This window comes from Quercus suber, unplaced genomic scaffold, assembly GCF_002906115.3.
Source record: "Quercus suber isolate HL8 unplaced genomic scaffold, Cork oak 2.0 scaffold_42, whole genome shotgun sequence".
Lineage (NCBI taxonomy): Eukaryota > Viridiplantae > Streptophyta > Magnoliopsida > Fagales > Fagaceae > Quercus > Quercus suber.
In genome coordinates this window covers 2112478-2135493 of record NW_027069507.1, presented here as the reverse complement: position 1 = coordinate 2135493, position 23016 = coordinate 2112478, and the positions used below count along the sequence as shown (strand labels likewise).

Sequence of the window (23016 nt, the reverse complement as noted above, 5' to 3'; positions counted from 1 at the left end):
AGAGCAAATGGGTAAGGATTGTGGTTCTGATATTGGCAAAAGTGATGAGCTGATTTCTCCTAAGCCCACATCTGAAGAGGATAACTGTAACACCAACAAAAATCTTGAATTTAATGAAATTGATATGGCCTGTCCAGAACTTGTGAAAGGTTTGAAGTTTGGTGACGTTGCCACTTTTAGAGCTGCTATGAGAGAGGCCAACTTGATTAAAGGCAAATATTTACATTTTGTGAAGAACAATAAAGACAAGGTGATTGTGAGATGTAAAGCTGAAGGGTGCAAATATAGGGTTTATGGTTCTCAAGTAACAGATGAAATGACCTTCCAAATTAAGACATTGAACCCCACTCACACTTGCACTAGGGCATACAAAAATTCAGCATGTACATCAAGGTGGATTTCCAAGAGGTATATGCAGAAGTTTAGATATGATTTAAACTGCGCTACCGCTGGACTGCAGAAGGAGATTAAGGATACGTTTGATGTTGATGTGGGTAGGATGCAGGTGTATAGAGTAAGGAAAAGTGCTGAAAAAATAATTGATGGTGATGATAATGAACAATATAATAGAATTTGGGACTATTGTGAGACATTAAAGGCTACAAATGTGGGTACCACTACATTGATGTTGGTGGATAGGCCTACTCTTGATGTGGCAGGTACATTTCAAAGGTTATACATTTGTCTCCAAGCTACAAAGGAAGGGTTCAAGGCTGGATGTAGACCCTTAATTGGGCTAGATGGATGTTTCTTGAAGGGTAACCAAAAAGGACAAATCTTAAGTGCTGTGGGAAGAGATGCCAATGATAACATGTACCCCATTGCTATGGCTATTGTAGAAACTGAGAGCAAGGACAGTTGGTAAGAATTGCTGCTGCAAGTTATGTAGATTCAAGGGCTGGAGGTTCAAGGATTGTTGCTGCAAGTGCTGTAGATTCAAGGGCTGGAGGTTCAAGGGCTGTTGCTGCAAGTTCCACTGGTGCTAACAGTGAGCGTGTGGTGGTGCCAACTTTGGAAAAAGCCATTCAAAGGATGCAGGCTAAGAAAAAGAAAAAACCTTGGGTTTGAGAAAATATAATTAGTTTGTGTTGGGTTGTGCAAGCTTTACGTATTAGGCATTAACAACATGTAATCCTTACAATTGGGGTTTTTTTTTTTTTGGTCATTATCAATTTGTGAACAATGATTTTTACTAGGCATTAACAATTTTATGTTACATTTGGATTATTTTTTGTGTCATTGTCATCTGTGACCAATGAGTAAAGCTATTAATGTCAAAGCACTTTGTTTTCCTAAATATTTGGCTTTTTTAGCACTAAAAGACAAGAGTTGAGGGAGTCACAAAGTCCATTATTATGGAGCAGGCAAAATTGAAATGTAATAGATAATTCTTCAAATAATTACGAAGCACCCAGATTTTTTTTTTTTTTTTTTTTGATGGTTGAAGCACCCAGGTTTGTCAATGGCCAAGGAAGATAAGAGAGAAACTTTGAGATTTTTGTGTTTTTTTTTTTAAGAGACAATGCAAATGAAGTTGCGTGGAATCATGAAGAGGATGGCCCCACATGAGATAGAGGGAGATGTGGAAATTGTTTTAATTGAGTTTGAGGAAGGTTATTTTAGTCTTTTAACTTTGTTCCACCTAAATAAGAAGCATGTGCTTGTCACATGCAGCAAGATTCTATTAAATATAACAGTAAAAATAACACCAGGGTGAAAAGTGTGATAGTTTAGGGTGCAAAGTGTAATCTAGTGCATAGTTTAGGGTGATAAAGTGTAATTTCCCCTTATTGCTTAGAATAGTTTAATTTATTATTTATTAGTTTCTGTCTTTACTCTTTTTAAATCTTTTATTTAACAATTCAAATCAACTTTGAAAACTTATCGGTCTTTCTAATTCATTAGGAAGAATTTCTGTTATACAATCAAAAAAAAAAAAAAAAATGTCTTCACTCCCCATTGACCCACATATTACCTTCACTACCTTTACACTTAATTGTTTTTTAGTGTTTACACTTTATTGTTCACTTAATTGTCTTTATCTGGGATTAAGATCAACAAATTACTAATTTTTTTTTTCTAGATTTTAGATCAAATTGGTTTGTTATGGAGATTCTTTTAAGGGGTTCAAATTTTTATTTTAGGGTGTTCATAACCAAAAAATTATAAAAATATTATAACTAAAAACACTTTGTCCCAAGTCAGGAGGTTCAATACCCCCTGAAGTCAATGTGGCCCTTCCATTGTGAGTAGTAATATAGGCTATAGCTTTACCATATTATTTCTCACCAATTTTAATTTATTATAATAGACATAAGGGCAGCTCCGCTTGAAGCCCCCGGGATTCAAACTCCCTAAATTGACAAATAGGATACTATATATAATTTTTTTTTTACCCCTAAAATAAAAATTTAAACATCTAGACCCTAAATTTTTTAAGCTCTGTTTTTTTTTTTTTTTTTTTTTTTTTTTTTTTTTTTTTTTTTTTTCATCTAGACCCTAAATTTTTTAAGCTCCTTTTTTTTTTTTTTTTTTTTTTTTGAATAGGCAACTTTCATTCAATTATAAAAATGAAGCATCATGAAACAAGGCCGCCAAAAGCAAGTGGAGGAGAATCCTCAATCCAAACTAAATCCTCATCTAAATTTCTAGCAAATTGGGCAAGAACATGTGCCACTATATTCCCTCCCCTCCTAATTTGATTAGTCCTAGCCCAATATAACCCATGTATCAAATGGCGAATATCATCCACTACACAACCAAGAAAGGAATTGTTAGGCAGGGATGAAGAAATAGCTTGAATGACATTAGCATTATCACCCTCAATAATCAAACTTGAAAACCCAGCATCTACAACAAACTCCAAGGATCTTCCGCAGGCCATTAACTCGGCTTCTTCACTGTTTTCTGCACCTGGTCCGACTGCAGACATTGTAGCCATGACCTCCCCCTTCTCATTTCGAATAATAGTACCTATACCTGTTCTGTTCAACCCCGAAAACACTGCAGCATCAAAGTTTAACTTGTATACATTCGGCGGTGGAGGGTGCCACTGGTCATAAATAATTTGCTCAGTCTGAACAACTATCAACTGCACCTGGGCTTGGTGAAATTCCAGAACAAATTCCTCTGCTCATTTGTTAAGGCATTTAGGATCCTTTAATTGACCGCCATGCACAACACAGTTCCGCTGGTTCCAAAAAATCCAAGCCTGTACCCAGAATAGCTCCAGCTCTTCAATCGTTAACCTGTCCACTAGAAACTCCATTAGTTGAAGTATATCATGAAAAACGGAGGGTCCTTTTTGCAATTTCGAAATGCTACCAGCCCATACGTCTTGCACCGCAGCACATTCCCACAAAGCGTGAGTTGTTGTCTCCACCTCTTTGGTACACAGTTGACATTTATCTTCAGTTATGATCCTCCGACATGACAGATTGTAGAATGTTGGTAAAATATCATGGTAAGCTCTCCATCCAAATATTTTAACTTTATTTGGAATTTTAAGCTTCCACAATACCGGCCAAATTATTTTCCTAGCACAGCCACTTGAAGTCTCGGCCCTATCTCCAGGAAGTTGAATTTGTCTCGCAAGCTTATACGCAGACTTAACAGAAAACTTACCGCTTCTGTTATGCAGCCAAAAAATTGAATCTGGAATAGATCTTTAACTAAGAGGAATTCTACAAATAGCTTTGGCATCTTCTCTATGGAACAGTCCCATAATCATGTCTTTTCTCCATATATGCAACTTTGGATCAATTAAATCTGATACTGCTAAATCTTCAACCAGCCCATATCTTGGGTACATAATTTTATTTGTGGGATGGTTAGGAAGCCACCTATTCCCTACAGCACTTATTGAAGCCCCATTACCAACCCTTTAACAAGAACCTAATCTAAGAATAGGCAAGGTAGCCAATATACTTCTCCACACATAGGAACAACCAGGTGATTCTTTGGCCTCTAGAAAATAAGACTGAGGGAAATATCTTGGTTTGAAACACCTGTAAAGCAAAGAATCATTCCCTTGGATCAAAAGCCATCCTTGTTTAGCCAACATGACCAAATTAAAATCTTTCAAATCTTGAAAACCCATACCACCCCCCTTCTTTGGAATTGATAGCTTATCCCACCTCTTCCAATGAATCTTCCTTTCATCACCTACTTGACTCCACCAGAATCTAGCACACATGCTATTTAGTTCATCACATAGTTTCATAGGAAGCTGGAACACACTCATTGTGTAAGTGGGAATAGATTGGGTCACCGCTTTTATCAAAATTTCCTTTCCAGCTCTAGATAATAACATTCCTTTCCAACCTTGCAGCTTCTTCTAGATTCGGTCTTTTAAATAAGAAAAAGTATGATACTTAGCTCTTCCAATCAATGTTGGCAGCCCTAGATAAAATTCAAATCTCTCCACCTCCTTCACCCCTAGGATCTGCAGCATCTGTTGCCTCTGACTACTTGTGGTATTACTACTGAAATAAACTGAAGATTTCTCCAAATTCACACATTGCCTTGAAGCCTGTGCACATGTTTGAAGAATTTCCATTACAGCTTGCCCTTCATTCTGTATAGCTTGACAAAACAATAGAGAATCATCAACAAATAGTAAGTTGGTAATTCTGGGTGCTCCTCTACATATGGAAACCCCTTTGATCCTCCTTTCAATTTCTGCTTTTGCCAACAGAGCTGTAAAGCCTTTTGCACATAAGAGAAATAGATATGGTAATAATGGATCACCTTGTCGTATTCCTCTTGATGGATGTATCATACCATAAGGTTTACCATTCACTAGAATAGAGAAGGTTGGAGTAGTAACACAACTCATCACCCTCTCTGTCCACAATGTCAGGAAACCCATCTTTTCCATAATCCCCTTAAGAAACTGCCACTCCACACGATCATAGGCTTTGCTAACATCCAATTTCAATGCCAAAGACCCTTTCTTTCCCTTCTTCCTAGCATGCATTGTATGTAGTGTTTCATATGCCACCAAGACATTATCTGTAATCAATCTCCCTGGTACAAAGGCACTCTGGGTGGACGAGATAATATATGGAAGCACCTGTTTCAATCTATTTGCCAAAACTTTTGACATAATCTTATAAATCACATTACATAAACTTATAGGTCTAAAATTAGACATTCTATCAGGATTTTTCACTTTAGGAATAAGAACTATGTTTGTGTGATTTATCTCAGATAGCATGTGACCATTATTTAAAAAATCCAAAATAGCCATAACAACATCATCACCCACTATGTGCCAAAATTTTTGAAAGAAAAGGGCATTCATACCATCAGGTCCAGGAGCTTTTGTAGATCCCATCTGAAATAAGGCCACTTTCACTTCTTCTACAGTAAACTCCTTAGACAGAGCTTCCTGCATTTCTTCAGTCACCATCTGTGGAACAACATCTAGGCACTCCTCCATCCGGTCACATGCTCCTGCCTAAAATAGGTTTTCAAAATAATCAGAAGCAACTGCCACCACCTCTTCTACTTCTTCCACCCATTGCCCTTGACTATTTTTGATACCCGGATATGATTCTTTCTCCTCCTTTATGAAGCCTTGGAATGAAAGAACTTAGTATTTTTATCACCATGCTTCAACCAAGAAATTCTAGACCTTTGGGCCCAATAAATTTCCTATTTTTGGAGAAGCTCATCCATCTTTTTATTCAACTCTAAATATTCGGCCTTGCTATTAAAAATCATCTCCTCTTCATCTAATCTGTCCAACCTCTTTTGAATCTGTTTGATTGCCTTTTCATCTGGAGCTGTTCTTGCTGAACCCCACTTCATTAATTCTGAACCACAAACTTGTATCTTCTTCAATGTTGAAGCCAATCCCTGCTCACCAACCAGCTCACTATCCCAGGTCTCCTTTACCGTAGCCTCACAATCCTCCATGAGTAGCCAAGACTCCTCAAATTTAAATCCTCTCTCCCTTCTTTATGGAACAAAAGATTGAACCTGCAAAAGAATTGGTAAGTGATCCGAAGCATGAGTGGATAGGTGCAAAACTTTGCTTATTTGAAATTTCCCAATCCAATCTTTATTGGCCACAGCTCTATCCAATCTGATTTTAGTGTTTGCCTCACCTGGTCTCCTACTATTCCATGTAAAAGGATATCCTTTATAACCCAAATCCTAAAGCTGACAAGAATCCAAAGCAACTCTAAATGCATCAACTTGTGAATATTGTGGTGGTCTTTTACTTTTCTTCTCAGAGGCATGTAAAAAAGCGTTAAAATCCCCTACAACCAACCAAGGTCCTTCCATAAATGTCTTCAAATATTCCAACAATCTCCAAGACTTTTCCTTTTGTTAAGCCTCCGACCATCCATAGAAACACGTCAAAAACCATCTAAAGCCGTCTTCCTCTATAACTATAGTCAAAACATGGTTCACCGTGTAGTTGATGACCTCCAATGTAATAGAATTTTTCTACAAAAGTGCTAACCCTCCACCTGAATCAAGATGCTTCACAATAACTTTATTCTGATACGGCAAATTACCATATAAAATTTTAAAACCATCTCTATTCAGTCTAGTCTCCATCAGAAAACAGACTGTGGGAGCTTGTTCCCTCACAATCTTACGAAGGCTATGATCTGTCCAAGGGTTCCCAAGCCCTTGGCAATTCCAGCGTAACAGCCTCATTACTTCTGGCAAGGGTGGCTGTCCACCCCCATTGATAAATCTTCTGAAAAGCCACCCTCATTGGCTGCCTTCCCTCTTTTATGTTCATTCTCATCAACCTACTCACCAACATCATCTCTCATGTCTTTCTTCCCAAGTGTTGGGAGTGTTATTGCACAGGCTAATCCACCAAGCCCAAACTCCATTCTATTAAACCGGGTCTATGTAGATTTGGGCTTGAAATTAGACAGCCTAGCTCTATCCAAAGATGGTTGATTATTGTATGGCACATGCTCAAGAAGCTTTTCTGATCTGGACACTACTTGCACTTCATTCCTATTAGCACTTTTAACTTCCTTCTCAGTCCACGTAATCAAATTAGGCTTGCCATTTAATACTAGCTGAATATCTGGTTCTGAAATTACTACCCTAGAATTAAGCTCCTCCACGTCAGCTCGTTTGCACCCAACACGGCATCAATTTGCATGGAATCCGTAAATGGTCCTAAATTCTCGGCTTCAACTTCATCAACTACCCTAGGGTTTTCGTTACCTACTTCAGCCACCGTCTGCATGGAAACAGCCACCAGAACTTGTACCTAACCACCACCTGCACCCTCCTCCGTAAAGGATTTAGGCTTGGAATAATGATGGACTGTGTCTCCGCCATCTCCAGGGATTGCATCATGACTGATCTGCCCAAACTGTTTCTATCGTTGGTCCAAATCCACTCTGACCTCTTCCCTTTCATACTTCCTATGAGGAGGTGATCTAGTCTGTCCCCCCATGGCTTGAAGCCAATCCCCATATTGACAAATAACCTCCCCATCGTTCTTGGTTGCTGCGAAATAAGGAGCACAATGCTTTAAATCATGGCCAAGTAAACCACAAAAGTGACAAAATAGAGGGAGGCGCTCATATTTGAACGTGACCCAATGACTCATGCCATCAGAACCAACCAAAAAAGCCCCTCGCCAGACCGGCTTTGCTAGTGGAATAGCAACCTTAACTCTCATAAAGTAACTTTGTCCTTCAAGCTTCTGTTTTTTCTCAACCTCAACCACTGACCCTAACCTACTTCCCACTGTTTTTGCAATTTTAGGCGACACCAAGTCAAATGGGGTGCCCCAGATTTGCACCCAAAGGGCAACCGAATCAAACCAAACATTATCTGCCGTCATCCCTGCTTTCCAACGAGTCAACAGCAAAACCTGATTATCAAAGGACCACGGCCCTCCCTTCAGTACACAATCCATCTCAAACTTAGTTTGAAACTTGAGTTGAAAAAGATTTGTTCCCACTTCTATCATCTGAACACCTTCCTCCAAACCCCATGCCCTTTTCAGCATAGTTATGGCTGCCTTCCTATTGAACGCCGACAAGTAAGAAACTTCCCAGTCAAACTAAGAACACAACTCTCCATCCCTTCTTTGCGCCCTTCCTCCGGAATCTCAATGACCTCTTCCTCCTCCGAAGTAAGCTTCATTTTTTCCAGTATACTCGTAACATCGTCTGCCATGGTAGCTGGATTAAGAAAATAAAAAGCAAACCCTTAAGAAACCCTAAGGGAGAAATATCTCGTGGTAACGAGAGAGAGAGCTCCTACAAACGAGGAGGAAAAGTATGCATGTATATAAAATATTCTTTTTAAAATTTTATTTTTAATAGTTTTCGCATAAGCTCCGTTTAAACAAGCTTGAATAGGATCCTATTAATATCTTGATATTTTTAAACACAAAAAACCCAATAACAAACTAATTTGATCTAATATTTGAAAAAAATATAATAAAATAAAAAGCCTAACAACAAAAATAGAGATTTGTTAATTTTAAACTTTAGAAAAAGCCCATTTAGATCTTAAAAAAATTGAAATAAATCAATCAAATGGGAGGCAGTGTACATTGAAAGAGATGTAACTCGTAGGATTGATAATGAAGATATCATGCAATGATTTCAAAATATGAAGTCTCAAAGAAGACAATTGTAAAACTTATATTTGGTTTTTTGCCTTTTTTTTTGTTTTTTTTTATTTATATTTTTTATATTGATATATTCAAGTTCTCTTTTGTTTTAAATTTTGTATAATTTATGTTTCTTATTGACCTTAAAAAAAATCTTGGAGCCACCACTGAATGGAGAGATCTCTCTCATGGCAGCTAGTGTCACAAGCAATGAGGTTGCAGGTTTCAGTGGAAGAGGAGGCAGCCAACCTTGGTAGCGATGGAGTGGTAAGAGGAGGTGCGGGTCTTCAACTTCAATGCTAAGAGAGTGGAGACCGGATACAGAGGGTGTCCTTTAGGGTGCAACAAAAGAAGTTGACTCTAGCTATGATTTTGAGGGCCTGAGTTTTGGGATTGATTGTGGTGGATCAGCCATGGTGGTAGTGGTGATGTGAAGGAGGGAGAGTGAGAAGTGAAGAATCTTAGGTGCTTAGATGTACGATGTAAAATAATATTTAGATAGAATAGAGAAATAAAAAAATAGAGAGCTTGTTGAGGAGTGAATCCAAAATGATAGGTAGTTAAAATAGAAAGATGACTTTCTATTAAAACTATATTGTGAATGCTCTTAGGAGTTAGGACTCAGGAATCTGGCTAGCTAGCCAATATGTTGTACATTTCCTTTCTCTACCTAAGTTGAGATGACTATAAGTTTGGGAAAATCCAAAGGGGAGAAGGTGTGCTGTTTGAGCCATATGGTTTTTAGGGTTTGATGGGCTGTTTGGCTCTCTAAACAAAGCCTTATTTGCCAATTATTCTAAGCATTTTCAAAATGAGTTTCCAAAACAAAAACACTTCCATAATCATGTATATAAGCTACAATGGTGAAATGTTTTAAAGACAAATATTAAAGCTAATAAAAAAATCACGTGGTAACAATAAACTTATACGGTAAAGCCTTTTCCTTTTCGTTGTAAAATAAAGGAATTTGGATCAAATCTCACTATTTTTTTTTTTTTTTAACAACAAAGTTATTCATCAATGTCTTTTAACCTCATGACGTAATGAAATAAATTCCCAAACACAAAAGTAGAAAAAGTCATTGTATTAGACTATTAGTTGGATAATCTAAAACGGAACAATATTTTAGGGTTCTAAGGATTTTTTTCCCCTAATGAAAGGAAGTTTATTTATTTTTTTAGTAAACAGTAATACTTATTAGAACACATACGAAAATAATTATATTAGTATTTTAAACCGGGTTTATAATACATTATTTTAACCAAAGTACAACTACAAAAGGGTCTAAACAAGAGTAGTAAATCTAACAACTTCCAGGACAAAATGGGCTTTTGCCCTTTTCAGGCAAATTATATAGCATTATGCCCCCATTTCCCAAACTAAATAGAGAAATGCCTCTCTTTTAAAACTCGATTTTTTGATAAATCAAGTTTAAAAAAAAAAAAAATTTCTTAGGCCCTATAGTGACGTTTTAAAAACTTATAGTAACGTTTTTTAACTCGACTTCAATAAAATCGAGTTATAGGTAAAAAAAAAGGCCACTATAGGTTGATTTCATTGCCTATAACTCGATTTCATTGAAGTCGAGTTAAAAAACATCACTATAGGTCCTTAAAACGTCACTATAAGCTCCTTAAAAACATCATTATAGGGCCTAACTCGATTTATCAAAAATCGAGTTTTAAAAGATGAGCATTTCTTTAATTAGTTTGGGAAGGGGGCATAATGCTATATAATTTGCCCGAAAAGGGCATAAGGCATTTTTGTCCCAACTTCCACCATATAATTATAATATATATATATATATATTTTAATAATTTGGTTGTCGGGGAGGGTTGATTTCAATTAATTACAAAACTTTGATGCATTGCCTTTTAGTAATGGAACATACAAATATCTATTTTGCCTCTACAATAATAAACATAAAGTAAATTTTTCCGTCATAGTCCTATTTAGCAAACCTTTTTACGTGTTGATCCTATCTTTGATTTCCAACCAACGAATATATAGAAGATTGAGACCTAACCCGATTGCATCTTGGAGGTTAGCAATACAACGACTATATATTCAAAGTTATTCAGCCAAAAAAAAAAAAAAAAAAGACTATATATTCAAAGTTAACTAATTATTTCCTATTCTAAATTTCTAACTCGAGTACGATCTTAAGGCATAAACATACTACCGCTGCCAAAATTGTTAACTTATGCTCCATATAAAATCCTTTTTTTTTTTTAATGGGAGAATACTCCATATAAATCTAATGATTGCAACTTTGAGTTTGGACTTTGGACTAACTGTCCACTAATTCAAAAGCAACCTTGAACAAGAATTAGTCAAAATGAAAAGCAAACTAAACTCTAAACCCAACATTTTTTTTTTCCTTTTAATGATAGGATTAAAAAAATAAAAATAAAAATGACTTTTTTTTAGAAAGAAATAAAAATGACTTGGAATGAAACAAAAAAAAAAAAAAAGAATAAAAAAAAAGATTCACGGTGTCTTTAAAAAAAAAAAAAAAAAGACTATATATTCAAAGTTAACTAATTATTTCCTATTCTAAATTTCTAACTCGAGTACGATCTTAAGGCATAAACATACTACCGCTGCCAAAATTGTTAACTTATGCTCCATATAAAATCCTTTTTTTTTTTTAATGGGAGAATACTCCATATAAATCTAATGATTGCAACTTTGAGTTTGGACTTTGGACTAACTGTCCACTAATTCAAAAGCAACCTTGAACAAGAATTAGTCAAAATGAAAAGCAAACTAAACTCTAAACCCAACATTTTTTTTTTCCTTTTAATGATAGGATTAAAAAAATAAAAATAAAAATGACTTTTTTTTAGAAAGAAATAAAAATGACTTGGAATGAAACAAAAAAAAAAAAAAGAATAAAAAAAAAGATTCACGGTGTCTTTACTCTTTAGAATCAGGTACCTAACTAGGGCACTCATAAGATTTAGACAGTGTGTGTCTATATATATATAAAGATGGATAAAAACTTTGGTATAATACCTAAATACTATACCTAAGTCTTGCCCTATAAAGATTATGCTGCATACAATTTCTATTGGGTTTGAATAATAGTGTGTGGATGATTTATTTATTTATTTATTTGTGGCTGAAATAACGTGTGAATGATTGTGATAATAAAAATAATATCCAGTAATAATGACAAGACTAAATCTTTAGAGTTTTTTTTTTTTTTTGAAAAGCAAATCTTTAGAGATAAGATGAAAAATTGAAATTCTAATATTTTATTTTTAGCACTTTGTGTGAAGGGATCAATAGACATTAGACAATAATAGCTTCATGAAATTGTATAGTGCTTTTAATATACTACGCCCTCATTATATAAAGGTAATCACTCTACCTATCAATCTCACACATGGGCTATTCAGCAAAAACAAAATCTCACACACGGGCCCACCCAATGTAATGCACAATTATTTCTTGCATTTATCTTATCTAAACATAATCATAATAAAATATCTAATAATAATAAGATATTGCAATCAATAAATTTAGGGATATTACATTATTAACAACTTTTTTTCCTAACAATTGATATAATTTGTTGTAATTAGTGGGTAATAAAAGTGGTATTATATTGAAAACCCTATAAATTGATATTATGGGTGGATTGAAACTTTTGGGTTTACGTCACGCCTCAAACTAATGAGTCCATTAGCTGAATACAATCGTGAGGGAAAAAAACAATATTACTCTAATTTCAACTTTATCATATTAATAATGATGAAAACAAATTGTGGAAGATGTGCATTTAGCCATTGCTCTAATACAATTCTTGGAAGAGAAATTGTGAAACTTTTTGTTATTACTTTGTGTTATTTAAATTTTAAGATTTTTAGTGGAACGAAGCAGTTGCTTTTAACCGTATTACCTACCGAATGGTTGAACTGAAACAACATTGTCATGTGAAAGAGAAATGAACTTCAGTCTCTTACTCCCATTACCATTACCAAAACAACCAAACCATTCCTCGTACCAAAACTCAAATCTCAACGCAAACCCGTCTCTCTTTCCCATTCCACATTCACTCCCTTTCTTCTCTCTCACTCACACTCACAGTCACCGATCTCCAACTCGTTCCAACTCAGTGCACGAAGGACGAGTCCACTGGACCCAGAAGTCCTTCAAGAACCACCGCATTGTTCCCGAAACACTTGTTGTACTCACATTTTCCACGCTCCTTCTCTGCCTTAGGCTCTTCTCCAATGCCCTTTTGCCCGATTTCCCTCGTCGTTGGCGAAACCTCATTGCATTTTCCGCCGAGGCTGAACTCAGAGCCAGCTCTTATCCTTGGCATTTATGGCAAGCCATTGTGGCTTACGAGGACCGCCGCTTCTTTATGCATCATGGGGTTGACCCCGTCGGCATTGCCCGTGCTGTGCTGTCTTTTTCGTCTAGTGGAGGTGGTAGCACCATTACCCAACAGGTGAGGTTGTATTTTGGTTGACTTGTTTGTTACGCGTACCATGTGTTTGATGGTTTTATCAATCAAGTTGGTTTTGTTTGTTTGTTTGACTTGTGGGCGTTGTATATTTAATCAATTATTATTATGTTTATTAATGAAGTCATTGAGTTCTAAATAGAGGTATTCATTTATGGTGTTCGGGTCTTAGCTGGGATGGTAAGGTGGCAAGGTGGAGATGGGGTATGCTGTTCAAGGTATATTTTAGTGATTAATGATTGAGTGCATCTAATATATTGTAAATGGTAATAGTGCACGATACAGCATTCATCCTAGAATAAAGAAACACCAAGTTAGGTCCTAACTGCACAGAAATCTTTAAATCTTAGATCCACTTTATTGGTATACAAGAGAGCAGCTGGTTGATGATTGTGTATGCGTGTAGCATTTAAGGAAATCAATCTTAGAATAAATAAATGTTCATTCAGGTTTGACTTGTTTTAAAAATTCTTATATCTTGCATCGGCAGCTGATGTTAGCACTGAATAAATATAATCTTGGCCTCCAATTAGAATCAAGTTGTTGAGGAGAAAGTTTCATAGTCAATGCATAACCCTATTGGATTTGGGAGGAAAGAAATGGAAGTAACTGGAGGAAGGCATTTACAATCTCACCATTATGCTCTTCATGAAACCCTCTACCAAACTTCTCTTTATTCTTCATTTCATCAAACCTCTACATGGGATACTGTTTATTGTTCCTCACCATCTTCTTAGTCTTTCCTCCTGCCTCGAGTTTGTCATCCTTAGAGTACATATACCCAAATTTCACTGCTTCGGAATTTCAACATATTGACAGCAGTGGTGTTTTTTTGTCCTCCCGTAATGGCACATTCGCAGCTGCTATCTTTAACCCTGGTGCTCAACAAACCAACTTCTACTTGTGCATCATCCATGTGGCATCCAACACCATCATCTGGTCTGCTAACCGTGACGCTCCCATCTCAAGTTCTGGTATAATGAATCTTACGACCAAAGGGATTACAGTTTCTGATCAATATGGCAATCTCAGATGGTCAACTCCGCCATTACAGTCATCAGTATATGCATTATTGTTAACTGAGATGGGTAATCTTGTCTTACTTGATCATTCCAATAGTTCTCTTTGGGAGAGTTTCCACTATCCAACAGACACAATTGTGATTGGACAACACTTACCTGTTGGGATGTATCTGTCTAGTGCTGCATCAGATTATGACTTATCATCTAGTATTTACAACTTCACAATAAGTACTTCTGATGCCTTACTGCAGTGGTATGGACAGACATACTGGAAATTGTCAATGGATACAAAGGCTTTTATTATCTCGAATTATGTTGTGAAATACATGGCAATTAACAGAACGGGTCTTTTTCTCCTTGGCCATGATGCATCGGAAGTTGTTATACAGGTCAGCTTGCCACCAGCCGACTTCCGAATTGGCAAGTTGGGTCCGTTAGGGCGCTTTACTGTCCATAGCTTTTCTGATGCCCACTGGGAGCAGGAATTTTCCGGGCCAGATTCTTCTTGTAGAACTCCGTCTATTTGTGGCCAAATGGGATTGTGTACTGACAACTCTCCATCCATTACCCCAATATGTTCATGTCCATCAGGCTTCCATGCAGGTTCACAGAATGTGAGTGGCTGTGTGCCAAGTGATGATTCTCAATCTTTGCCGCTTGCTTGTAACTCAACCAATAATGGCAGTCAGTTAAACTCATCTGTTGTTTCATTTTTGGGGCTTAGCTATGGTATAGATTATTTTTCCAATGATTTCTCCCAGCCTCTAAAATATGGTGTGAATTTGACAGTTTGTCAAGATCTCTGCTCAGGGGACTGTTCTTGCTTGGGAATTTTCTATGGAAACTCATCTGGTTCTTGCTACATGCTTGAAAATGAGTTGGGGTCCTTTACATCAAGCAATTCTGGTGGAATGAACCTGCTGGGCTACATCAAAGTCTCTGGATCAAATACAACAACAAATGACAATGGTCCTCCCCCTAACAGTTCTAGTAATCATAGAAAAAGGATTCGTGTTGTTGTTCTGGTGCTTTTACTGTCCGTTTCAATTTTACTGTTAGTGGCACTAGGTTTTCTCATTTGGATGAGATGGAAACTCTCCAAAACTAAGGAAATTAAATTAGGTGGCTTCAACTCACAGTCTTCTGAAGACCTGGATGCATTCTACATCCCAGGCTTACCTAAAAGGTTTGACTATGAAGAGCTTGAGGTGGCAACTGATAAATTTAGCACTCAGATTGGATCAGGAGGGTTTGGTTCTGTATACATGGGGACACTGCCTGATAAAAGTGTTGTGGCCATAAAGAAGATAACCAATTTAGGCAATCAAGGGAAAAAAGAATTCTGCACTGAGATTGCGGTTATTGGAAATGTTCACCATGTCAATTTGGTTCGATTGAAAGGGTTTTGTGTCCATGGAAGACAGCGCCTATTGGTTTATGAGTATATGAATCATGGTTCATTGGACAGGACTCTGTTTGGTAGTGGGCCTGTCTTAGAATGGCAAGAGAGGTTTGATGTTGCGCTCGGATCAGCACGTGGGCTTGCATACTTGCATAGTGGGTGCGAACACAAGATCATCCATTGTGACGTCAAACCAGAGAACATTCTTTTGGATGACCACCTTCAGGCAAAAATTTCTGATTTTGGACTCTCCAAGCTTCTAAGTCCTGAACAATCTGGTCTTTTCACTACCATGAGAGGTACTCGTGGCTATCTTGCACCTGAATGGCTTACCACCTCTGCAATCTCAGAAAAAACTGATGTCTATAGTTTTGGAATGGTACTGCTTGAACTTGTGAGTGGAAGAAAAAATTGCTCATTACGGTCACAAAGCCATAGCATAGAGGATAGTGGTAGTGGTGGTGGTCACTTTTCATCATCATCATGGTCAGGACTCATTTACTATCCTCTATTTGCATTAGAGATGCATGAACAAGGTAAGTACTTGGAGCTTGTTGACCCAAGGCTAGAAGGACGGGTGACAAGGGAAGAGGTGGAGAAATTAGTGCGTGTAGCTTTGTGTTGTCTTTATGAGGAACCATCACTTAGGCCAAATATGATTACTGTTGTTGGCATGTTGGAGGGTGGGGTTCCTTTAGGTCAGCCAAGAACAGAATCTCTAAACTTCTTGCGCTTTTATGGGCGTAGGTTTACTGAGGCTTCCACAATAATGGACCCAAATGGTTCTCTATCACATCCACAAGCAAATAGCTTACAGACTGGTTTTTCTTGTATATCTTCACAGCAGATCTCTGGCCCAAGATAGTATTGAATGGCATTTTGTTTTTGCAGCTCATGTATAGTTTTCTGTGAATGACTATGAAATGTATGTTTTCAGGAATTCTAGTTGTTGCCTACTCTAGAAAACTGAAATCTACTGCATCATTCTTACGTTTTGCTACAAAGCTCAAGGTGGATTGAGTGGCTGTGACCTTTTACACTTGTGAAAAGTGTTCTTTTGAATGTACAATATGATTCAATTCTATGTAAAGGTCCATTTGATCTTTGTATTTTATAGTAAACATCTGAGTTATGTTATTATATCTTGTTATAGTAGATTGGCAGAATGAGAGACACTGAAATTTTGCATGGAATGTCTTTTTACACACACACACGTATATATTTTTTATGTGGCTGACACAGAATGTGAATGTATCTAGGTAATTTTGCATTCCTTTTTTTTTTTTTTTTTTTTTTTTCTTTCTGAACAGGGGGCCCCTTTCTGGCTACCTTGCTGTCAAATTATTTTCCTTTATCCTTGCCTATTTAATGGAAATTTATTTTAATATCTTCTTCATATGTTTTGTATTAATCTAGAGAAAGCATATGATAGAGTCCCTAGAGAGGTTATCTAGTGGCTTTTGGAATAGAAAGGAGTTTCTCTGAAGTATATTAATTTAATTAAGGATATGTATGACGGAGTGGTAACTAGTGTGAGAACAAGTGTAGGCATCACAGGTGAGCTTTCTAACTATTGGTTTGCATCAATGATTAATATTAAGTTCATATCTCTTTGCAATAGTGATGGATGACCTCACTGAATTGATCCAAGCAGAAGTTCCTTCCTTTGTGATTTTTGTAGATGATACAGTTTTAGTAAATGAAACTAGATGTGGAGTTAATGCTAAGTTAGAAATATGAATACACACTTTAGAATCTATAGGCTTTCAATTAGTTAGGACTAAAATAGAGTACATGGAATGTAAGTTTAGTAAAAGTATAAAAAGAGACGTTGTAAGACATGATGTCCAAAAGATACTAAAGAGCGGGAGCTTTTGATATCTTGGATCAATAATCCATAAAGATGGAGAGATTGAAGATTATGGAAATCATAGGATAAGTGCATGGTAGATGAATTGGAGAAATGCATTATCAGTATTGTGCGATTGTAGAATACCTATTAAGTTAAAGGGAAATATTTATAAGGCTGCTAATAGATCAGCTATGCTTGATGGTATTGAATATTGTGCTGTTAAAAACCAATATATTCATAACATGAGTATAGCTGAAATGAGAATGTTACGATAGATAAGTGAAAATACACAAAAAGATAGGATTCAAAATGAGAAAATTCACTTAAAGATAGGGCTGGCTCTTTTAAGCCGCTTGATTGACACAATTTGGCCATAGCTCTTTTAAGCAAACTGCTAACCATCTTAGTTGGCCTAACATCTTTGGTTGTAAATCTGTAAAATTATTTGATTGCCTAATTTACTTCATTAGTATAGCTAGACAACAACAAAGTCTTAGTCCCAAAACTTTGTGGTCGGGTTTCATTAGGATAGTGAAAGCTAATAAAAAATTTCAGTTTCTTTGATTGGTTATTTGATTTATTCATTTGTTAGCCATTGAAGCTGATGGCAATAGTTAAAACCGCAGAAATTATGAGAGTTCTCATATAGAAACTTTCTTCCAAATATAGTGGTAATAGTTCATTGAAAACACAAACTGACAAATTTGTATCATGTTTACCATTAGCAGTCTCCGCTTGGAAGCTTGCTAAGCTAATGTAACATTTTTACAAATTGATATTTAAATTGAAAAGTCTTATGATCTGATATCTATTCTGGTTCTAGAGTAGGACCCAATGCATGAAAAGGAAAAAAGGACACTAGAGATGGGAACATTTATTTGTTCTTTGCCAATTGTATGGGAGTATTCTGTAACACATTTGACTTCCATCAAGGCCTAATAGATATTGATGGAAAATTAATGTCTTAATATGATAGTTGAAGTAATTGAAATAGAAAATAGGAAAAAACCCAGGATTTTTAACACTAAATCAAAAGAAAATTCGGGTAGCTGCTTTTCAAAATTTTAGGATATATTTTACATGGATAATGCTGTGAAGAAATATATTGCCACGTTTTTATTTTGATCAAATATCTTATGCAGAAAGACAAACATTTGATTACTTCACTATGCATTTATATTGGCTTTCTTTTAAGGGCCTGAGACCTGGCCTTACAGTTGTTCTTGGCTTGAATCATCCAGTACCTTTGAAACCCACCCTTTATGTGGAGTCATATATGAAGCTTGTTTTTGAATTCTTTTCATCTATTGGTTTATTTCAACATCATGTGTTTTAATTAATCTTATTTTCTTTCTGTTCTTGAAACACATTGCAGCTTGTCAAAAACACCTTCCTAAAAAATGAACGCACTCTTTCAAGAAAAGTAGTCGAGATGGTGTTGGCACTAGCATTGGAGAGGACAATGTCAAAAAGGAGAATTCTGAGCTGCTATATGAATAAGGTTTGGTCAATTATAGTTCTTTTTAATTAGGTGATGCTGTGTATTCTGTTCCTCATGCGTTGTGTCGGGAGGGGCACTGGGGGGGAGTAGGGGTGATCTGAGAAGTTCATGTGAGATTGTATTTAATGTGCTTATGTCTGCACATGAAAAGTTTTAAGGAGATGTTGACAGGATTTATTATAGTTGCATCTTACATTTAGTGTGTATTTGGAAGCATGTTTCCTGCCCCCACTCACCCACAGATTCCAGGAAGCTCAATTAATTGGATACATTAGGCATATAATGTCATCATTCTATTTGTTTTGAAGTTTAATATGTGTCACGGTGGTTTAATTTTCTAGCTGGTTGTGTGGGCGGAGACATATTAGCTTAAATCAGTATTGTGAGTCATTTCCTCCCTCCCTCCTTTCAAATTCCACGTTATTACAAAATCATGTTTGTCGCAAGTTATTAAATTTTCTGGAATTGTTGGTGTTTTCTTGTCTTATTCATGTAATCATCATTTCATAGTACATAAAGGTTTCACTTTCAGAATGTTAGAGATGAAAATTTTAGAGAATGAAGAGGATGTGGAGGAAAGAAAAGTAGACAAGGATCAAGGATTCAAGGTTTATATAAAGGTTGTAATCCAGGTAGTGACTGGATCATGGTTGTAGCTCAAATACATATCTTAATTAATCAGAAAAATAGGTTGCGATGCAAGACTTCTTAGTTGGGTTTCATTCCATGATAGGCTAGAAAATTAGCATTTAGTTTTCAGAATGACTTTATTTTATTTCCTTTTAATATATGGTTGGAGAATTTTTCATTCAAAGAAGTAACTACGAATATTATAATGAGCAAGATGTGCTGTAATGACATTCGTTTTGAGAATTTAGGTTGCAAAAGGAGGGTTTGGTTATGTCTTCTAAAACAAAGATTTAGGGAAGGAAAGATGTTAGTAAAGTTTTACTCTTCAAATTTAATCCAATTGTTAGAATTGTGGTTAAATGATTCAATTTTCCATTTCTTAACCATTTAAGCTTTTGGGACAAGTGGTAATTTATCGCCAATATATGTGAGCTCAATTAAGCATAAACTTATCTATCCCTTCTTTTTGGAAGGAGGGATAGATAAATTTTTTTTTTTCATTGGTAAGTTACATGCCCAAAGTGGGACTTGAATCCATGAGTTCACCTTTTATCCTATTCTTACAGGTAAAGGAGGCTCTGTTTGAGCTAGGGCTCATTGGCCTGGAGAGGGGCTAGAAGTGTAGCTCAGGTTTTGTTGATAGAACTAACAAGCTCAAAATTCCTACACAAGCTTGGCTTGTGTTTATTAACAACTGAGGTTGAAGTCTGAAGATCTGTAAAAAAAAAGTCTAGTTTAAGCTAAATGGTTGTTCTGCTTGCTGCCTAAGCCTATTGTGAATGTTGGAGTCTATTTAGCTGCTTGATTTTATATAAAAAATTAATCAAATTGCTCTTTCACTTAAATAAGTTATGTGGCATCTCGTCAATTAATGTTGTAAGGTCACTATAAATTTAAGACAAAGATCTCACTCTTTATGCCAGTGGCATATGTCAACTTTGCTGGCATAAATCCTCAGGTTTGTAATTTTTGGACCCTGTTCTTCCTACACTTCTATAATCGATCTGATAAGTTGATTTCTTTGGTGGTAGCATTGTTTCTTTTTAGAAAATATTTTGCTTAGCCCATTTGGAAATTATTTTAATTTCGTGTAGCCCTCCATTTTGTACTAAATTCATGCATTCACCATGTGAAGTGAAAGCACCTAAAACTTTAAGGGTTAATATGATTGCCTTACTTTTTTTCAGATATTTCATATGATCCTTACAGGTTGTCAGCTTGTAATAGAGGTATTTTTATATTACAGATTTACTGGGGACATGGTATATATGGCATTAAATCAGCATCAATTTTCTACTTTGGAAAGCATCCATCTCTTCTTAGTTTGGGGGAGTCTGCAATGCTTGCTGGGATTATACCTGCCCCAGAACTTCGTTCTCCACTCAGGGATCCTAGCAGGTCTGGTGCTACTACATATGTATTAATCCTACTTCTGGTAACCATTCCTTTCTGGAATTGTATTTATTGTATTGCATTGATTTTTGCACTCTGTTCTTGATTCCTTCTATGTTTATTATGAATAATTACATACAAACCAAAGTCTGGCATCTCACGTTTTCTAATAGGGGAAAGAGCTTCCAAGCAAGAGTCTTAAGGAGGATGGTGGAAGTTGGTTTTCTTGATATTGAAATGGCACTTTTGGTTGTGAAACAAGGTCTTCATCTGCATGTTTTTGTGTCAGAATATGCTGATGGATTGTTGCACCTTTCACCCTTGCCTAAGGATGTAAGTTAATTCTTTCTATGCCTATTTTCAGAAGTTGGTTTCCTTCAAATTCATGTAACGCCTCTGCTATATTACTGTATTGAGGGTGGCCACTTTTTATTTTATTTATTTATTTATTTATTTTTCATATTTTAGTGATTTTGGTAGTGAATTCATTTGACATGATGAATTATAAACAATTTATTTATTTATTATTACATATTTATAGATAAATCTACAACTGCTCTCCAATTTGTAGATGCATTTGCCCAGAATCCCACTGTTATGGCTTTGTATTATCATGAATCTTAGTAGTTCCTTTTCCGTTTTACTTTTTAGAAATGCTATGCCACAACATTTTCACAACAAATCATAAGTGGTAGGTCGTTACTGATTGTTATTGGTGAGCAAAAAAGTAATTTAAGTGATAGATTTAAATTTGAATCAATAACAACTTGCCACCTATGATTTGTTATGAAAATGTTGTGGATGTAGCACTTCTCTTTACTTTTTGGTTTTTTTAAAAATGAGTTCTCTTAATTCTTGGGATTTTACTACAAGCAGGAGGGTCAGGATTTTGCTACAAAGGTAAGAAGAAGAAGAGCAAGGGGGATAATGCACTTCTGGCCCTGTTCGAATGTCCCATGATTTATTTTTTATTTTATTTTATTTTTTCTCTATTGATGTCCTATGAAATTTAGTTGGTTTGATCTGTTTTGTATATAATATGAGCAGAATTCATAATTATAAACACGATGGTCCAAGACTGTCATCCATCGTCTTATATTACAAAATGAATGGAAAACCAATGACATCGCATTTCGTGAATTCTTTTAATTTGATGCTGTCTCATTATTTATAGTGTCTACAATTTTTTTTGGATGATCCAATATAAGTTGATGAAATAGTACCTTAGGGGGAAAAAAATTACAAATGCATCAATTTAAATTTTCATACCCTTGATAATTTTTCTTTTCCCATTTTTTTTCTTTGGTGTCTGGTTATGCATAAGAAATTTACGAAGTTATGCTGGACTTGTTAAAAAACTTGTTTGACTTGTTCACTAGGGACTGGGAGTATCCAACAGATTGAAGCGAGGAACTGACTCAGCTTTTAAGGTTGTGTGGGACTGGGAAAAAGAGAGCGTGACATGGGAAGCCTGGGAAGATATGGAAAGATGGTCCATCAAGTTGCAGGCCATTGATCACATAAAACTTCAGAAAAACATTCTGGTTGTAGTGACAAAATGGATTTTTAGTAATAAATAGTAAGGATTGTCTTTTAATTTTTATGGTGCCTCTTAGAGCTTCATTAAACTAAACTCAATAACTTGGATGTCTTCACCTGCATTATTGCTAATTCAGCCTGTCCTCTCTTTCACCATTTTATTAGGCACCAAACCTTAGAATAATTGTTTTTTGCGTGAATGTGTCTGTAAGTGTTGTGATAACTTTGCTCTCATATGGTTACTGTCAAATCCGGTCTTGGAAGGGCTTCTAGGCTTTTGCAAAAGTTTCATGTTGATAATTACTGAAATCCAAGCCTTATTCCAAGTATTTTTTTTTTGTGGTGATCAATTTTTTTACTAAGTACTGTTGGTATATGATTGATGTAAAATCATATTCAATAACAATGATCATTTTTAAATATGTGATAACAAATGTAATAATCCTAAAACCACAGCCCGTGCTATTATATAAAATCACTGTTCCTTGTATCCATAGTATTTTTATAGTGTTCTGATGCTCCTCTCAAACTCAAATTGTAAGCTTGATAACAATTTGAGATTGGAGTAAAAGTATGACCATTGAAGA

General features: G+C 35.9%; 2 protein-coding genes across 3 annotated transcripts; one reads left to right on the top strand and one right to left on the bottom strand.

Moving 5' to 3' along the window:
* Window positions 1-7363: 7363 nt before the first annotated feature.
* LOC112033044 (uncharacterized) lies at window positions 7364-8002 on the bottom strand. Its single transcript, XM_024065821.1, has one exon. It carries the CDS (start codon window positions 8000-8002, stop codon window positions 7364-7366), a length of 639 nt encoding a protein of 212 aa, XP_023921589.1.
* A 4438-nt stretch (window positions 8003-12440) lies between these two features.
* On the top strand, window positions 12441-22755 carry LOC112033041 (uncharacterized). Of its 2 annotated transcripts, none has more exons than XM_024065818.2 (5): window positions 12441-13076; window positions 18743-18868; window positions 20745-20896; window positions 21064-21223; window positions 21767-22196. In XM_024065818.2, exons 1-5 carry the CDS (start codon window positions 12567-12569, stop codon window positions 21848-21850), a joined length of 1032 nt encoding a protein of 343 aa, XP_023921586.1. In that variant the 5' UTR covers window positions 12441-12566; the 3' UTR covers window positions 21851-22196. The 2 variants fall into 2 exon arrangements, with proteins under 2 accessions (XP_023921586.1, XP_023921585.1); XM_024065817.2 differs by lacking the exon at window positions 21767-22196 and adding an exon at window positions 22270-22755 and having other exon boundaries at window positions 12449-13076.
* Window positions 22756-23016: the final 261 nt, after the last annotated feature.

Bases quoted from the DNA above. Each gene is read 5' to 3' on its own strand.
- LOC112033044 (XM_024065821.1), bottom strand. From the start codon at position 8,002: ATGCTGAAAAGGGCATGGGGTTTGGAGGAAGGTGTTCAGATGATAGAA.
- LOC112033041 (XM_024065817.2), top strand. From the start codon at position 12,567: ATGAACTTCAGTCTCTTACTCCCATTACCATTACCAAAACAACCAAAC. The intron at 18,869-20,744 runs GTTTGGTCAATT...TTTATATTACAG, and splicing joins TGAGCTGCTATATGAATAAG to ATTTACTGGGGACATGGTAT. The intron at 20,897-21,063 runs GTCTGGTGCTAC...GTTTTCTAATAG, and splicing joins CCACTCAGGGATCCTAGCAG to GGGAAAGAGCTTCCAAGCAA.